The 18253-nt window shown below is 38.3% G+C and overlaps 2 protein-coding genes across 2 annotated transcripts in view; one reads left to right on the top strand and one right to left on the bottom strand.

Annotated features, from left to right (window-relative positions):
* The first annotated feature begins 884 nt into the window (after positions 1-884).
* On the top strand, positions 885-8693 carry Gzma (granzyme A). The gene is made up of 5 exons (XM_005319675.4): positions 885-1024; positions 3994-4138; positions 5924-6065; positions 6463-6732; positions 8447-8693. Exons 1-5 carry the CDS (start codon positions 955-957, stop codon positions 8606-8608), a joined length of 789 nt encoding a protein of 262 aa, XP_005319732.2. The 5' UTR covers positions 885-954; the 3' UTR covers positions 8609-8693.
* A 459-nt stretch (positions 8694-9152) lies between these two features.
* The window catches only part of Cdc20b (cell division cycle 20B), a 48587-nt gene continuing 39486 nt past the window's right edge, over positions 9153-18253 (bottom strand). The window contains exons 9-12 of the mRNA XM_005319674.3: positions 16208-16433; positions 13931-14056; positions 13325-13442; positions 9153-9714 (exon numbers count right to left, since the gene is read on the bottom strand). Of these exons, the coding sequence (XP_005319731.2) occupies positions 9596-9714; positions 13325-13442; positions 13931-14056; positions 16208-16433 (589 nt within the window). The 3' untranslated portion in view covers positions 9153-9595. The remainder of the gene's footprint in view (positions 9715-13324; positions 13443-13930; positions 14057-16207; positions 16434-18253) is intronic.

The raw sequence follows: 18253 nt of genomic DNA, 5'->3' as shown, positions 1-18253 counted from the left end.
CAGCTCAGCACCAGCTGGACTGACAGAACACATGACCACATGTATCACAGTAGAGACCACAACCTCTGCTCAGAAAAGGCTAAGGCATTCGGATAGCAAGCATATCCCAAACTGTTCCTCCAGGGACTGAGGTTGATTCTTTTCAGAGTGAGACATTCTCCAGTCCTGGAACAAAATATTCATGTCCAACTCCCATTTTCCTTCTCAGCTAAATCTGGAAAGAAGGATAGATGGAGGGAGGGAGGAAGGGAGGGAGGAAAGAAATAGGTAGGGAGGAAAACTCGACATACCTTTAGTATCTAGAGTTGTGACCATAAAATGAATGTAGGCACACAGGAGGGCTGAAAAGGACCAGCAGTTCCTACACCACCATCCCATGACCCCAAGCCTGCCACAGACTCTAGGTAGAAGCACAATAAACCATTCTTCCCAAAGCAGGGAAGAGAAATCAAGGCAAGAGCTTAAGTGTACATAAGCCTCCCCCTGACCTCCTCTTGCACTTGACCTACTAATTCTTATATAACCCAAGGAGATAGCTAGGAAGAAATTGACCAGTGACCAATTTAAGGATTTTTTTTAAAAAGCTCTAGTTTTTAAGTCTTAAAAAAAAACTTTCATTCATGGATACTAAAATTAATATTGCTGATGATGAAAAAGGATTTAAAATCTTAGCTGAGACATTTTGAAGTCCCTTCTGGTATACTGTGTTCTGATAGGAATGTGGCTCCCTGACGCCCTGCTCTGTGGAGTAGGATGGATGCTCTCCCTTGGCAGCATGCCCACTGGCCACCTTCACTGGCTGCTCTCACTTGAGTTTCATTTTCTAATGTAAACTTTGAAATTTCAAAGAAAGAGGGAAGGAAGCCACATCCTTTGAACTCTGCTATATAAGACAGAAGTAGTCAAGAGCTGAAAACAGATTTTCATGTTGATTGATGTGGGACACCAGCCACAATGAGGAACTCCCGTACATTTCTCGCATCTTCTCTCTCGATTGTCATTTTTCTCCTGCTAATTTCTGAAGGTAAGACTGATTCTTTTCATTTCCATCACAACCATTAAGCTAAATGGAGCAGAGAATCTTTGATAATATTACCTAAAATATTATACTGAGAAAAAAATTTTCTCTAAGTCTTAAAATGTTTAGCATTCTTGTGTGTATGTGTGTGTATATTTAGCATTCTTATGTGTATGTGTGTGTGTTCTAAATATTTCTTTATTTTGAAGAAAAATATCCTTTTCTCTTTATAATTTATTTTTTTTAAAAAAAAAAAAAGACAGACTCACTAATATTTATTGCTGCCAATCTATAGTTTGGAAATTGCCAAAACTGATCATGTAAAAATGAGCAGACAACCAAACAAAATACTCTTGAGTTAGGAAAACAAATTGTACCTTTTGGGAAAAGAATAGTAGTACCTTAGTCAGTTCAGCCTTTCTTGCTGCAGAAAATGCATAGATTAGTCTTAAAGACAATTAAGACAAAGCTGCCCAAAACACAGAGGTAAATCAGGGCTGCTTAGAATTCAGGAGTTATTTCTCTAGGCTAGATAGTCTCCAGGGGCATAGATCAGGATGTTAGGAAAGTCCTTACATCAGCTCAGGAGAGCTGGAGTGTTCTCTATTCAGTTACCTCTTTGGTGTGCTAAATGGTAACCAATATCTCTGCTTTTGTGTGAGTTCCACACACAACATGGGTTGTGATGCTGTAAAATGTATAGTGTTGTCACTGGAAGGCTATTAGTTCCTCAGTAGTTCTAGATTTTCCTTGAGGAACCTACCAGGAAATGAGAACTACCTGGGGCCATTCTTAAATATGGAGGCAGCCAGCGTTGCCCCAAAATCCATCAGCTTTGGTAGAAATGGAGAGTAGGGGCTTATGTAACAACCTGAATGCCAGGAATTTTCAGAAAGTTCCCTGGTTTATCTTGCACCTAAAATTTTTTTAAAAAACTTCAAAAATAACAATGTTGCAGAGCATTTGGGACCACACAGTAAGCATTAAAAGCGTGGTATGTTATGACCACACTCAGGAGTGCTAAGCAAGAAACAGTGAAAATAGGACCTTTTTTTTTTTTAATCCAACTATCTCTTTTGTTCAAAGGAAATAACAAAAGCAACTTTCTCTGCTCCACTCTGTTTCCTGTGTTTGAGAGCATAGTATTGTGCCCATAGAGGGAAGAGACACAGCAGAGCAGGGCATAATACTCTGAACCAAGTGGTCTCAACCTCCTACTCATAGAACAATCTGAAGAACTTTTTTAAAATACTGACTTCACACTTGCCTCATAAATTCTAATTTAATTTAATTCTGAGGGCACAGAGATTTCATTATTTCCCACTTACTTTAACCCCAACCCAGAAGAAGAAATACAATTGATAGAAAATATATGAAAAAAAAAATCCAACATCTCTAGCAATTAGGAAAATGCAAATCAAAACTATATTGAGTAGTGAGTTTCATCTCACTCCACTCAGAAAGGCAATTATTATAAATACAAGCAACAATAAATGCTGGCAAGAATGTGGGGGTGGGGAGATAGACTCATACATTGCTAGTGGGACTGCAAATAGGAAAGATAATAGTATGAATTGGACATTATGACCCTATGTGCATATATGATTACACAACTATTGTGAACCTACCTCATATATAACCAGAAGAACAAGAAGTTATACTCCATTTATATATGATGTGTCAAAATGCATTCTACTATAATATATAACTAATTAGATATGTGTTTCTGAGGCCAGTATATGTGTTCAACCAATCACAGAATTCTTCAAAGGAGAGTATTTATTGAGTTTGTGATTTTTGCAGTCCTGAAAATCCACAAGTCCAAAAGTGCACCTCTGAAATCTATCTATATCTGACTCACCCTAGGGGAAAAAAGGGAATGTGACTGAAGTTCTTTTAAAGTGTCCTAACCTTCTTATTTAAAGAAGGTTATTCTTATTATTAAAGCCTAGAATTTTGCCTTCCTATTTCCCTTGTGGAAAATAGAGCCCTTGTGATCATTCCTTTCCCCTTACCTTCACCCTCATCAAACCTTATGAAAAGCTTCTATGTTAACTTTCTATTGTTAACTTTCTGTGAATTTGGCAGTGAATTAAATTTAAATATGGAATAAGAGGCACTGTGACCTATTCAGGAAATATGGGTCTCAGCCAACAGTCAAGAGAAATATTTCAGATTTCAAGAATATCTGGTATAGAAAGTGGAGAGCCAAGAGTGTGTGACATAAATACAGGTCCTCTTGATTAACGTGTATGATATGCCTGTGTTTAGGTCTCATTTTTCTCTATACTCCTAACCTACCATCATGGAAATTTTACTAAGACAGAATTCTCTAGTCATGGCATCTCTCTCCCTTTCCCCCTATATCACTGGAAAGATCTTAGATTAAACCATGTGTGTTGGCTTTGAGATTAAAGAGAATCCTTCAGTGTAATAGATGATGTTCTCAACCCATGAAGGAGCACAATGCAATTCAATAGCCTCACAGTAACCAAAGATCATAGCTAAAAGGTGGTGATATCAGGTTGTGTGCTGTGTTTTTGAAAGGGCCTTGGTTGAAAAGGTAAGTCCTCATGCTTCCAAAAGCCCCCTCTGCTTCCCCAAACTAACACTCAGCCCACAAGTCAGCACTACCACAAGCATGTTCCAAAGCAGCTGCTGGAATAGACCAAAACTCATTTCTCTGCCTTCTACAGGGCCTGAGGTTAGAGGTTGGTGATAGATTTCCAACCTGTTGTCCCTGGAACACCAAGGGCACGGCTTCTGTGGCCACAACAGCAGGGAGCTTTCAGACAGTTCAACAGGACAAGATTTACAGTCAGATGTCTACAGGTCTACATGGAGAAAAACAAGGGACAAACGCTCTCATCCATCCTTTCGCTAAGTGGGAAAAGTATGCTGGTGTCAGAAACACAGCTTTATGAAGAGCTCTTTGTGATAGGCATGGATCTGATTCACCTTTTTCTTTTGAGCAGATGGCTGTGTAAGAATTATTGGAGGAAATGAAGTAACTCCTCATTCGAGACCCTACATGGTCTTACTTAAACTTGACAAAAGCAACATCTGTGCTGGCTCTTTGATTGCAACAAACTGGGTGTTGACTGCAGCCCACTGTATCCTGTAAGTGCTTAGTTTTTAAAAACACTTTTGTGAAGATATTCTAATTTGGAGAAATAATTTAAAAATCTCTACTAAGCCCCGGGAGATTCACATTTATTTTCAGATCACTTAAGTCTTTGGGTGTTTGCTTTAACCCAAAAGGAAATTAAGCCCAGACTTTCCACAAAGAATCAAGCCAATGTACAAACAGTATCCACAAACTCTTTCTGAAGGTATCTGCTACAGCTACTGGGTAGAGGTACTGCAAAACATTACCACAGCAGGGAAGGGTTAAAGTTCCACTGCCCAGCGGGCTGGTAGAGCCATCAGATAAAAATCTGTTTCCAATGCCTTCCTGTGTCCCTCTGTGGACCCCTCTCTTTCCTTCAGCCATCCTTTAGCCTTGTCAGCTATTACCTTGAAACTCTTCCCAGGCCTACTCTTTTCTCCACTCTCTAAACCAAGCCTCTAAACCTGGGCTGTCTAATATGAGAGCCACATGGGATCATACAAACTTAAATTAATTAAAGCTGAATAAAATTGCAAATTTTCTTCCTCAGTCCCAGCCTAGCCACATTTGAAGTCCTTAGGTACCACGTGGGGCTATTAGCTACCATACAGGACCATGCAGATTTAGACAGCTCCCTGTGCTCTAATGAAAAGCACATTTCTAGTGTCTTGAGTGAGACCAATCCCAGCTGATGTGATGGTAAAAGGACAGCATGAATATCAGTTGGCATAATTTATAACAGACTGTGAATGGGAATAGCACCAAGCATTAATTGTATTTTTAAGAGTATTTTGATTTTGTTAACCAGAATGGAACTTGGGCCCCTCGTTCAGATCACCATCCCTGCAATACACACCTCCTCAACACCATGCAAACAGGGGCCTTTCTGGAGCCATCTGTTGCTAGAAGTTGTTCTATTTAAGACGAGTTCATTGTTCTTTTATAAAGATCTCTTGCATGCCTTAACCTACGACTATATCTAGTGCCTTTTGCTTCTGTCACTGGATTACTGAAAATTTTCTTTTCCTATACTATGCAGCCTAATTCTCTACCACAGCTAAACAGGGTGAGGGGAGAGGGCAAACTGGAACACAGTTTGACTTTCCTGTCATGGAATTCTCGTTTGTTTTTCAATGAACCTAGTTTAGCTTTTTATAAATAAGCTGGTAGATGATGATGACTGTCATGGTTTGAATATGGTTTGTCCCTGAAAGGTTCATGTGCTGGAAATGTGGTCCCTAGTGTGACCATATTGAGAGGTAGTAGGACTTTTAAGAGGTACTTGGATCATAGTGTTTCTACCCTCATGAAGAGATTAATGCAGCCTTGAAAGTGGACTAATTACCACGAGAGCAGTTATTATAAAGCAAATTCAGCTTCCTCAACTCACTTTCTGCTTCCTCCATTCTGTACCTAAACTTCCACACACCTGCTCATCTACACATGCCTGCTTCCCACTTTTCTGCCATGAGTTGACATGGCATGAGGCCCTCATCAGAAGCTAAACAGATGCCATGCTCTTAGACTCCAAAACTGTGAGTAAAAGAAAACCTCTTTTCTTTATAAGTCACTCAGCCTTGGGTGTTTTGTTACAGCAACATAAAACTAAGACAATGATGACAATGGATTCATAAGCATCTTACTTTCTACCCTTTAAAGCACACATTTTATTTTGAGCCATGAAGTATTTCTACAGAAATATATTTACAAACAATACAATGAAATTGATCAACACATAATATGCTCTGGTTCTGATTAAAGAATAAACCCAGTAAATAGTGTTGTTTCCATTCCAGGAGCAAAAGATCTCAGGTCATTCTTGGGGCTCACTCAATTACCAAGCATGAGACAGAAAAGCAGATAATGTCTGTCAAGAAAGAGTTTCCCTACCCATGCTATGATAAATACACACATGAAGGAGATCTTAAACTTCTACAGGTATGTGCCTTTGATCGTGTTCTTTTGTTTTAGAACCCTCTTCAATATGGCCACCTTCATAGAAGCCTTTCCTCAGTGCCTCTACTGTATAATATCATGCAAGGGGGTCACAGTGGGTTGGGATAGAATTTCAGTTAAAAAAGTCAATGTTTGTCAGGCACAGTGGCACACACTGTAATCCTAGCAGCTGAGGAGGCTGAGGCAGAAGTATTGCAAGTTCAAGGCCATCCTCAGAAATTGAGGTGCTAAGCAACTTAGCAAGATCCTGTTTCAAAATAAAAAGGGCTGGGTATTAGCCTCAGTGGTTAAGCATCCCTGGGCTCAATCCTTGGTACAAAAAAAAAAAAAGTCAATGTTTATCTATTTCTATTAACTCATTATGCTTGTCATCCAACAGCTGAAGAAACATGCAAAAATTAATAAAAATGTGGCTATCCTTCAACTACCTGAAAGGGGGGACGATGTGAAACCAGGAACCGTGTGTCGAGTTGCAGGATGGGGCATGGTTCACAATAAGTCACCTCCATCAGATACTTTGAGAGAAGTCAATGTTACCATCATAGACAGAAAAATCTGCAATGATAAAAATCACTATGATTTTAAACCTGTGATTGGACTGAACATGGTTTGTGCTGGAAGCCCCCGTGGTGGAAAAGATTCATGCAATGTAAGTAAAATAAGATCTCACACATTAGCTATGGAGTAAGGCATGCAGATACAATGTAATGGCCTGCTTTGTCTTGTCACAACTTCTACAGGGTTTTAGTGATTTTTCAAAAAAATCCCAGTGAAATATATTGATGTTCTCAGCTTAAATGAGCCATTGAAAATAAGAAGTTATCTGCTAGTGCATGGTTGACCTACTACATCATCCTGGTTTTGTATCAAAAACCACTAAGAAGCAATGCTTTTTTTCTCATTGTTCATATTACCTTAAATAGATCTAAACTTGAAGATATATACCACACTGAGGAGAGCTTAAATCAGGACTCCTCAAAGGCCTTGGGTCTCCTCTCCATCCTCAGTACCACCCCAAAAGTTCCTCTGTCATTTAACCTGAGCGATCTTGAAAGCCTGTCATTCCCAAGCCTGTCTGAGGACCTTAGGCTAAACCTCAGAGCTTCCTAGAACTGAGTAAATTCCCAGCAAACAACTTCCAAGTCTGAGAAACACCACAGAAAATGTAAGCTTCTATCCCAAGGTCCCCTGAGAAAAAAGAGGGACAGACTCTGTTTAAAGACAGGAACAGAAAAAAATACTTTCCAGATTGTTTAAGCTTAGGTACTGGTTTGTCATTTCCCACCTTTCACCAAGACCCTAGGAACTCTCAGAAGTGTGTGCAATGCATGACTGGAGAATTACCAGACACTGAGAGAGCCAGAGGTCTCCATCTCCCAGGTACCATATCCTGCCTTCAGGACCAAGGCTAGCCAGATCCCAGGGAAAGATGGCATTTGTCTTTAGCACTCTTCTGTACTCTCTTCTTTAGCCTCCCTCCCACGTACTTCAACATACTCCACTTTGGGCACCCAGGAACCCAGAACTTCCTACTTTTGGATCTCATAGACCACATCCTGAAGCTACAGCAGTCTCCCCAAATGCTAGTCCCCTCCTACCAGCCAATCCCTACCAATGGCACTTAGCAATCCCACTCTACTCTCTCAATACCCTGGGCTGCTCATTGATAAGTTAAGCATAAAAGACTAATTCTGCAAATTCCAGGTGCTATAACAGGCAGGGGAAATCAATCTATTTAGGGAGGAATCCAATTTCTCAGATGGTTCCTTATTTTATGCAGTCATAAAACCAAGCTTCCAAAAAAGGATTTTTGTTTTGTTTTTGTGTGAAGACAGTTGTCTGCTAGAGGAACCAGAAAACAAGGCTTTTATTTTTGCCTTATTGTATCATCTACATTTGAAAACGTATCCCTTGAGTCACTAAGTTTTTAGGGGAGATGACAAATAGGAGGGGGCCTGGAAGCTACTATTTGTGCTAGAAGCAGAGAATCAACCTCAAAATTTCCATTTTCATTGGTATATAAATAAACAAAGTTTATTTACATACCGTTTTAAAATATTAAAATAATTCAAAGCATTTTGATTTTTTAAGCATTAATTTTCAGTTAAGTCAAGGTTGTTCTTTTTTAATATTTATTTTTTTAGTTGTAGCTGGACACAGTATCTTTAATTAATTTATTTTTATGTGGTGCTGAGGATCGAACCCAGGACCTCGCCCATGCTAGGTGAGCGCTCTACCGTTGAGCTACAATCCCAGCCCAAGGTTGTTCTTACCTCTATAATAAATGCTGTAGAATTTCCTCCATTTCTCTAGTCGTGTTTCACAAACTGACCCCAGTCCCAACCCCTCTTGTCTTCCCCCAGGGAGATTCTGGAAGCCCTTTGCTATGCGAGGGCATTTTCAGAGGCATCACTGCCTTTGGCCTTCAGGGGAGATGTGGAGCCCCTCAAGGGCCTGGCATCTACACTCTCCTCTCAGAGAAACACCTCAACTGGATAATGAAGACTGTGAAGGGAGAAGTTTAGGTGATCGTAATTTATTTCACTTGCTGTCACTTCCTTAATCATATGGCAAATAAAATCAACTTGTATGACTGTTTCTTTCCTACAATGTTAGTGGGTTTGAATGTGTTCCCAAATTTCATGTGTTGGAAAGCTCCAATGCAACTGGATTGGGAGCTGTGGTCTAATAAAAGGTGATTGGGTTATGAGAGCTTTGCCCTCACGAATGGATTACTGTCATTATTATGGGAGTCAGATGATGACCATGAGAGTGGGTCTGTCATAAAAGCAGCCCCCTCTTCTTTCTTGGTCTCTTGTGGTTGTCACTTTCACTTTCTGCCATAGGGTGACACCATGTAAATACCCTCACCAGATGCCAGTGCCATGCATTTGGACCTCCCAGCCTCCAATACCATGAGCTAAATGAACTCATATTATTTATAAGTTACCCAGTTTCATGTATTTTGTTATAGCAGACTAAAACATGGAGAAAAAGGAAATGCTACAGAAGAGCTATTTTAGAGGAAATAATATGCACACTTAATATAACACATAGCATGTAGGAGGATTTTAATAAGAATTTTTCAAGTGAATGGGTTGAGTTTGAGCTAAGATTGAACTCTTTCAAAAAGGAAATATCTAGAAGCAGTAAGAAATATGAATTTGGAACTTAAGGGAAAAGTCAGATGGGAAAGAACCAAGGTTTGCTATAGATATTATTCTGACTTCAGCAGTGAAAATAGATCTTTAAAAAGGAGAAGGCAGAGAAGGAGGAAGTCTGGGAGGAGGGAAGAGAAGGAAGGAGGGAGAGGGAAGCAGAGAGAAGACGTCAAGATGATCTCTAGGAGATGCAAAGAAAGAAGCAGGGTTAATAAAGTAGCCTGAGAGAGAAGGTCAGAGGAGCAGGCGTTCACACTGGAAAGAGCCCTTCATCATGTTGGATACTCATAACAATCACGTGGAGAACAAAAACCAGTATCACTACTCTCACTTAAAAGGAAGAAACTGCATCTAGGAAGGGTTGGGTGACTGGCAGCACTTCCACACGGTGGCCGTCCCATCAGCTGCAGCAGAAAACACCTGGGTCTGGTCTGGACTCAAGGCCAGATGCAGCACTCTGCCTCTGTGACCTGGGAGAAGAAGAACAGTTCATATTCTCATATTCTATGTGTCCAGGGATGTTGTTAAAGACTGTAGGCAACCTCATGTGGGGCCATACATTCCATCCAGAGGTAAAAGGCCTCCCCATTCCACCACTCAGAGCTGGCTCCGGTAAAGGCATGCTGGGAAACATCAGCCAGGTCTGACTCAGATGCAGCTCCAAGTGTCTGAGGTTTTGACAAGCATTTCTCCTCTATTGCTCCTCTCCCATATCAATATCCTGGGGCTACCATAGCAAATGACCATAAACTGTGTGGCTGAGAATAAGGGAAGATGATCCTCTCAGTCTGGAGATGGGAAGTCTAACAGGTAGGGGTCAGCAGGCTGCACTCCCTCAGGGGACTGGGGTATGGCTTCTGCGCCTTGGCACTCCTGGTGTCTGGCAGCTGTTGGCAATCCTTGTTTTGTGGCCATATCACTCCAATCTCTGTCTCTGAGTTCACATAGTTCCTCTTCTGTGTGTTTGTCCTCTGTTTCTCTTATAAGAACACTCTTCATTGGACTTAGGGTTCACCTGGATAATCCAGGTTGAACTCACAGTAATTACATCAATCTACTTACTGTATAATTGGGAAATGCCATCTGTATTTCAAAGAACCACTTTTAGCGATTACCTCCCAAGTTCCAAGAATACTGTCACTAGAAGCCTTGAAATGTTGTTTTTGTTTTTTTTTTTTTTTTCATGTTGTTGTGGTCATAAATGAGACCACATATTGGCACATTTGCTATGGACTTCAGAAACCAAATCAAAGACCAGTTCTCACATGGAAGATAGAAACTGACTACTCCTGTTTGAAAGCTTAGGAGTTACAATTATTTTGGAGGTAGGAATAATTATAAGTTATCTTTCTCCTGTAGTCAAATGGGTGAGGCCTCTTTAACTAAAATTACCCCCTACAGAATCATGACTGTGGTTAACAGTGTGAGGCTTAGCAGAGATATGACTACAACCTAGAATAGCTTTTTTTCCTCTTTGACCATTACTCACAGTCAAAATTACATTATATGCAGCAATCCTATATCTAGACAGGTAAATTTAGTGCATATCTCTAACAAAAATTTCACAAACCAACACCTATTTTTCTATTTTTTCCATTCAATTTATACTATCATATTCTATTTTATAGTATTCTATTTCATTTTTTAATTTTGACCTTAACTTATTACATTGATAGTCTAATGATTCACAACCCCAGGTTTAGAAGTCCCTAATCCAGGTCTTAGTCAAGGTCTCAAGATGAAAACACGTAGAAAGTAAACACCAGAGCAGTTCCATGCCAAAGGGCTATGATCCATAGAGTGGTTCATAGAACAAGTACCTCAGGGTGCACCCCAGATTTATTTGGAAAAAATACCAGAACCTCCTCTGAAAGAATAACACTACATATAATGTATCCAAGCCTTTGAGATATCCTTAATAAAGAACTGTTCTCATTTAACCCAGAACTTCAAAGTCATCTGACCACATGATGTGTGCTTGTGTAACAATCATTGTGCTAAACACTTTTGGGAAATATTCCATATAAAAAGAACAACCAGGTTAGAAATGAAAACCAGTATCTCAGAGCTCAAAAAATATCCACATCTTCAACCACCAACATTTTAAGAGAAGAAAAGGTTAAACAAACTATTTGAAGTTTTTTCTGATAATAGTAAAAGAAATCCCAAAGAATTAAAACTAAAGTACTTAACAGCTTGTTAAGGCCATTAAAGAGAAAAAAAATGTACCTGCATGTAATCTTTATTCCAAGAATAGGGAAATTGATTCAAGTATCTATCCCATACCTCCACCTAGCTAAGGCCCTACCAGCTATTGGAATTGTAAAGAACCTGGTTTTAAGGCCTGATTGGAAATATTTCTCTGAAAAATCCCAGGGAGTTCTGTATCTTATGATTTAAAATAAGGAAGGGATCAATTCATTCACCTCCTACATTTGTACCTTGTCACCAAAGTGGCTCTGTCAAAAGTTGCCTTTCTTGTTTATCAGACCACACAATGTGAGAGTTCAAGAAAAGTTCATTCTGAGGTTAACCAGGGGTCTGCAGGGCTGGCCAGCAGAGGCAGGAAGTCTATCTGATAAGAACATTTTGTTATTGCCAAATAATATTCTCACAATCTCCAAAGAGAGGTGTGGTATTAGCACTATCTAATTTTGCATATATTTGTTTTCTGTATGTCTCCTTTCACAAAGTGTAGCCTCCATGAGAGTAAAACATCGTCTCTCTCCTTTACCTGCGTATCATCTGCATCCCACAATGTTCTGGGAATATAGTAGAATTGACCAGAAGACAAGGTCAAGTGGAGAAAGGAAAAAATGAGATATACCATCAGAGATCTAGAAGAGCCAGTGCTCTGCCCCTTCTTCAGCCACCACTTTTGTCTTCCTGTCTCTCAGGGCTGGGTAGAAGCAGACACCTACTTGCCCCAGGCCCCCTCTAACATTCAAGTATCAAGACCCTGAGGACAGGACCTGGTTCTTTCCTCTATCATGATAAGTCTCAAAAAAGACCCAATATGGCAGTCATCAAGGATATAAATAATAATAAATGGGCTGGGGTTGTGGCTCACCAGTAGAGTGCTCACGTCTCACGGATGAGACCCTGGGTTCAATCCTCAGCACCACATACAAAAATAAACAAGTGAAATAAAGGTGTTGTGTCCAGCTACAACTAAAAATTAAATATTAAAAATAATAATAAATACTGGGGAAGATGTGGGGGAAAAGAAACACTTTTATACTGTTGGTGGTATTGGAAATCAGTACAACCATTATGGAAATCAGCATGGAAGTTCCTCTAAAGACTAGGAATGGAACTGCCATGCTACCTAGCTATACAACTCCTTGGTATTTATCCTAAAGAATTAAAGTCATCATACTACAGAAGCGGGGGAAAAAGACACAATAAAAGTTTGTAGAACTAAATTGAGAAAGAATAAAGGTCTGGAGCTGGGGGTTTGGCTCAGACATAGAACATATGCTTAGTACACACATGGGTTCAAATCCCAGCGCCAAAATTTTTTTTAAAAAAATAGTAGTCTGCCTTGAAAGGACAGATATTCACAGAGGAAGCCTCATGAGTTTTAGTGGCTTCCCTGCATATATCAATTTCTCACCCTTTCAGATTTCCTTGATTCTACACTGCTAAGTTTTCTTCAAAATAAGATGTTATGATGCTAAATGAATAATCCATACAAAAATACAAAAAGAAGACTTGACAATTTTAAATGATAAAAAATTACAATCAAGTTCAGAAACACTAATCTATACACTCTCTAAGGTGGGGTAGATGTAGGACTTTTTCCTCTTTTGAAATATCTACATTGAAAAGTCAGAAGGAGAAAAATTCTTCATTCAGGTTTTTTCCACCAATGATAACCCACTTTTTCATAGGTACACGGAATTTTTTTTTTTTTGAAAATTTTAATATTTATTTTTTAGTTTTCGGCGGACACAACATCTTTGTTGGTATGTGGTGCTGAGGATCGAACCCAGGCCGCACGCATGCCAGGCGAGCGCGCTACCGCTTGAGCCACATCCCTAGCCCGGTACACGGGATTTTACTTACCCATTCACTTACCAAAAAATCCACCTGACCTGGACAGAGTGGGACAGGTCCACAGAGTCACATCATTCTTAGGAGTACCTTGGCCTGTTGCAATCTCCTTTGTCTTAGGTAGCCAGATTAAAGAACAAATCTGCAATGATGATCATAAAATCTTAGCAATTTCTGATTCATTTTCAATGTACTTAAGTGGATTTTAGACAGTGTGCTCTTTCTACCACCCATCCCCCATTTGCAGCTGGTGTTAGGGAATTATATTAGTTTTAAGAAAGTTTATTCCATAGCAACAAAAGACCAAGGATATTAAGTAGGTTTAGAAACAATAAACTGATGAGTTTACATGAACCAGGATCACTGGCCAGGAAGAGCCAGACTGCTGTCAAGTTCTACAATCAAAGCAGTGGTGAGAAAGAAGGGAAATGGGGTGGTGGGGGATGAATTAAACTAACTTTGGACTTACAGATTAGGAGGTTTTACAAAAAAGAAACTCTTGAAGACTGAAATTCCCTATGGACTCAGTAGGTGAGGAGAAGTGTATTTGCGTTCTATGCTTTATCATAAATTATTTTCACCAGAAACTAGATAATTGGATTGAAATTGAACTCCAGAGGAGATTTTTACCTGTGAGTTTGTGCTTGGAGTCTGGATGCTCTTCCCGGTATTTATATCCAAGATATGCAAGCATCCATCTTTCATTCCTCCTCCAACAGCAAGAACTGCAGACTGCCAGGGACACCAATCCATAGCCTTTAAAGTTTTGAATAATAGCATAGATAGGTCAGGACTCAGGGGTCTGCAGCAATGGCCGCTCTTCTGGTCCTGCCACCCAAAGGTAGGAGCAACAGCACCTTCCAGAGTTTACTTCTCAGGAACTAGAAGCCACTTCTGGAAGGGAAGGCACCCCATTACAATTCTTCTTCAAATTACACTAACAATTGTGGATATTTTATTATAGAAAGATTACAACGATAACATGTGGGGGAAAACTACATGCAACACATGCTATGGGGCAAAACTCTGCTACTGGAGTAGCTCATGTGTGCCCCAGAATGTGGTTCTGAAATGCATCCTTTCCCTAGTTTGTCTACCTGTGTTCTTGGGTTCCAGGTAGTGGTCAGACAAAAAAGAGCTACAAGTGATTACTCACAACTCAAAAATCTCAAAATGCATTTCAAATCCTGACACATTTCAGAAAAAAAATTTATTTTATAAATGGCTATAGTTAACTCTGAAAAATAGAATTTGGCATCTCACATTTGTATTGATTATTGATATGACTAGTAACAATAACTTTTAAAAATATTTAACAAGCATTTTATTTATCTTTATCTATATACATTTATCAGTCATCCTAAAAACTAATCTCATTTTTGCATATCATCTTCTGTACATGAAAATATTTTATAAAGTAGAAAACTCTGGGTTTATGCTATTTTAATTTTCTCTTGTTTATTTGATAAACAGTTTTTTATATTTTAACATACTTTGCATAGTTATCATTTTAATAATCTCATTCTATATAATCATGTACACTAATTCTGTTCTTCTAATGATGAAACCCATGTTGTTTTTTTATTTTATTCTGGTTTGGATTTATAGGGTTGTATTGATTTTTTTTTAAAGAGGAGTGGAATTTTTTGTTGTTTTCGTGGGTTTCATTTGTTGTTTGCTTTTATTTTTTTTAAGTGTAAGATAGTAATTCTTCCTGGTTAAAGATTACTTGGATTTTAAATTACTAATGAAATATTAGTAATTTAAATACTTGTCAATGTAGATATTTCAATATCTAATGAAATTATAATAATTATAAAACAGATAAGGGGAATTTATTTTGCATTTCTCTTATTAACCATAATGAGCTACTTCCTATGCATTTGTTTCCTCTAGCACTTCCTCACATGAACTATTTATCCTTTTGTCCATCTAATACCTGCACCTAAATGTTTTTCTTATAAATTTGATTATATTTTTCAAAAACATACACCTAAGTATACAATAGCTGTTCTCTTCGCCAATCTGCATTTAACCAACTTGTTAAATTTACAAAGTTCTCCATTACTTTAATAAAAGATATTTATTCCTACCCTTGATAAGCTTGTAGTTTATTCTCTAGAGTGCTCCATACCCCTTTTTCTGTGGATAAAACTGTAGATGTATCTAGTCTACTGTATTTTACCAAACCTGTTTATGACAGGGGAGCTTGGTATTATATTTGTGTGATTTAATTAAATCATATGTAAATATGTAAGTAAATCATCTACTTCATTGATAATTAAAGATAATTGTTATTTCTATGAAAACTAAGTAGAATATTTAACTTAGTTTTATATTTAGGAGCTCTTTTTAAAGCCTAGTACCAACTGAACATGAGAATGTGACCAAAAGCAGCCCAGAGTCCTCCCTGGCATTTTTCCACTGGAGTCACAGGAAAGTTGACTTTCTTATCCAGAGCCCATCTGGGAGAACCTGAATAGAAGCTGCAATAGCCATGTTGCCCACTCAACAGAGTCTGAAGAAAGACTGGAACTAAACAGAGAGAAGCAGATCCAAGAGCCAAAGAGGCAGGACTCAGATAACAGTGCTCAAAATTATCTTAGATCCAACCAAGATTAGAAACAACTGCATGTACCCAGGACTCCACAGTTACATGAGAAAATAAGTTTACTTTTCTGCTTATGCTTGAGCTTGACTTTGATTTCAGTCATCTACAGCCAAAAAGTCTGACTTATGGGAAATATAAATAGCCCTGTCTCTCAGGAGAGTGATGACAAAATCCAAAACAAATTCTGGAAGAAGAAAAAATTTTCAAACTATTGGCTTAATGGTTTTCTTCTTATATATGAAGGATACTCAGTGGTCTCTGAGAAATGGAAATCTGAATGGTTTTGGATATTTTACCTTGACTGCTGTAGACTGAGGCAGTACTTTCAGTGGTTGGCCCCGTGCACTGGCACCCGGATCATAGGGCCATATTGTCAGCAGCCCATCACTACAGCCGCTAGAAAGCAACCTGCCATCCAGTGACCATTTCAGAGCACAAACAGCTTGCTTGTGGCAAAGTGTTCCAACATGATGCTGGGCTATACGTACATCATGATGATATACATGTCCCAGTCTCGACCCACTGTATGGGAGGTAAAGTAGCAGGTTTACATAACAGAAAAATCAAGACCTATTTCTATATAAGCATTTGAAAACATGGAGGAAAGCACAGTTCAAGGTAAAACTACTGAAAGACCCTTTAGGACTCTTCCAAAGATAGATGGAAATTGTTTAGTTTAATAAAGATGACATATTCTGTCCCAATGACTCTTTTCACAAGTGAAACAGGTTTTTCTGGCAAAGTTTCACTGGCATCAAAACGTTTTCTTTTGGGGCTAGGATTGTGGTTTAGTGGTAGAGCACTTGCCTAGCATGTGTGAGGCACTGGGTTCGATCCTCAGCACCACATATAAATAAATGAATAAAATAAAGATCCATCAACCTCTTAAAAAATTTAAAAAAAAGAAAAAAAATATCTTTTGAAAAAATGTGTCTAGGGGCTGAGATTGTAGCTCAGCGGTAGAGTGCTTGCCTGGCACGTGTGAGGCACTGGGTTCAATTCTCAGCACCACATATAAATAAATAAAATAAACAGCCATCAACAACTAAAAAAATTTTTTTAAAGAAAAGAAAGAAAAACATCTCTAATGGCTTTAAAATAAAGTAGTCAGTCATAGAAAATATAAATTTAGGCTACCAGACCTTCCCAGCAAGTAGTTTATATACTGGACCCGTGAAATATTACTTCTCCAAAACTCAGAATATTTTATTTTCTCACTGAAATTTTTTTAGAATATATTTATAGTAAAGTATTAGACATAAAAATTTATTGTTTCCTTTTTCTAAAATGTATATTCCTACTAATCAAAAGATCTACTCTTAGTTTTGACTATAAATTCCTTTTACTAAAATGTAAAAGGAATTTAAAACTAACAATGTCATTGTTAACTGCAATGATTCAAAATCAGTGGATAAAGTACCTACTCCCAGTAAGTTAGATCCAAACAATGATGAAGATCATACCACTTTTACCAAGATAATGAACTCTTTCAAGGCCAATTTGATGTTCTCTAAGGAGCAGGAAAATAACTTCCTACAACTATATTTGGAATTTCTCAAAGCCCAGTGTCACTTTTTAAAATTTATTCAGGCACAACACTGACTAGCATTCTGATTTACAGTATGGGCTCTGGAACCATAGTGGGTTCAAATCCCAACTCTGTCCCACATTAACATGTGACTTCCATTTAATATCTCAGTTCATTCACCTAAAAAATTTAGGGATTAGAAACCACTTTATAGCCAGGCATGGTGAGGCACACCTGTAATCCCAACAGCTGAGGAGGCTGAGGTAAGAGGCTCATTAGTTCAAAGCCAGCCTCAGTAATTTAGCAAGGCCCTAAGCAACTCAGCAAGACCCTGTTCTCTAAATAAAATATTTTTAAAAAAATAATTGGGGATGTGGTTCAGTAGTTGGGTTCAATCTCCAGTACCAAAAAAAAAAATCACCTTATATTGTTATTACAAGGATTAAATCAAGATTTTACACATAAAAAATATAGCACAATGCCTGGAATAGAGCAGTTAAAAATATTTGCTATCATTATAAGAAAGGATCTGTTTATTCTTTTTATGAATAATGAAACTAATCTTTAACAATGAAGACTACAAAAGGAAATTTAGTATGGAATTGAACTAACTACAACAGCTATTTAAAGAAATTGTTAAAGGCTTATGTAATATAAGTCTACCTTAGGAAATACACTACAGAGATGAATGGCTATTGTTAATAGCAAATTTATTTAAGCCTATTATGTAGGACCATAGGAACAAATCACTTTACTTTTCTAGTTAAAAATAAGCAATCAGACTACATCAGCAGTTCCCAAAATGATGCATCAT

The sequence above is a fragment of the Ictidomys tridecemlineatus genome, chromosome 1 (assembly GCF_052094955.1).
Source record: "Ictidomys tridecemlineatus isolate mIctTri1 chromosome 1, mIctTri1.hap1, whole genome shotgun sequence".
Classification (NCBI taxonomy): Eukaryota; Metazoa; Chordata; class Mammalia; order Rodentia; family Sciuridae; genus Ictidomys; species Ictidomys tridecemlineatus.
This window is presented reverse-complemented; position numbering and strand designations above follow the sequence as displayed.

What these genes read in the sequence shown, in the direction of transcription:
- Gzma (XM_005319675.4), top strand. Translation starts at nt 955, where the DNA reads ATGAGGAACTCCCGTACATTTCTCGCATCTTCTCTCTCGATTGTCATT. An exon ending in ACTGCAGCCCACTGTATCCT is followed by an intron (nt 4,139 to 5,923) that starts GTAAGTGCTTAG and finishes TTTCCATTCCAG; the next exon opens with GAGCAAAAGATCTCAGGTCA. An exon ending in GTGGAAAAGATTCATGCAAT is followed by an intron (nt 6,733 to 8,446) that starts GTAAGTAAAATA and finishes GTCTTCCCCCAG; the next exon opens with GGAGATTCTGGAAGCCCTTT.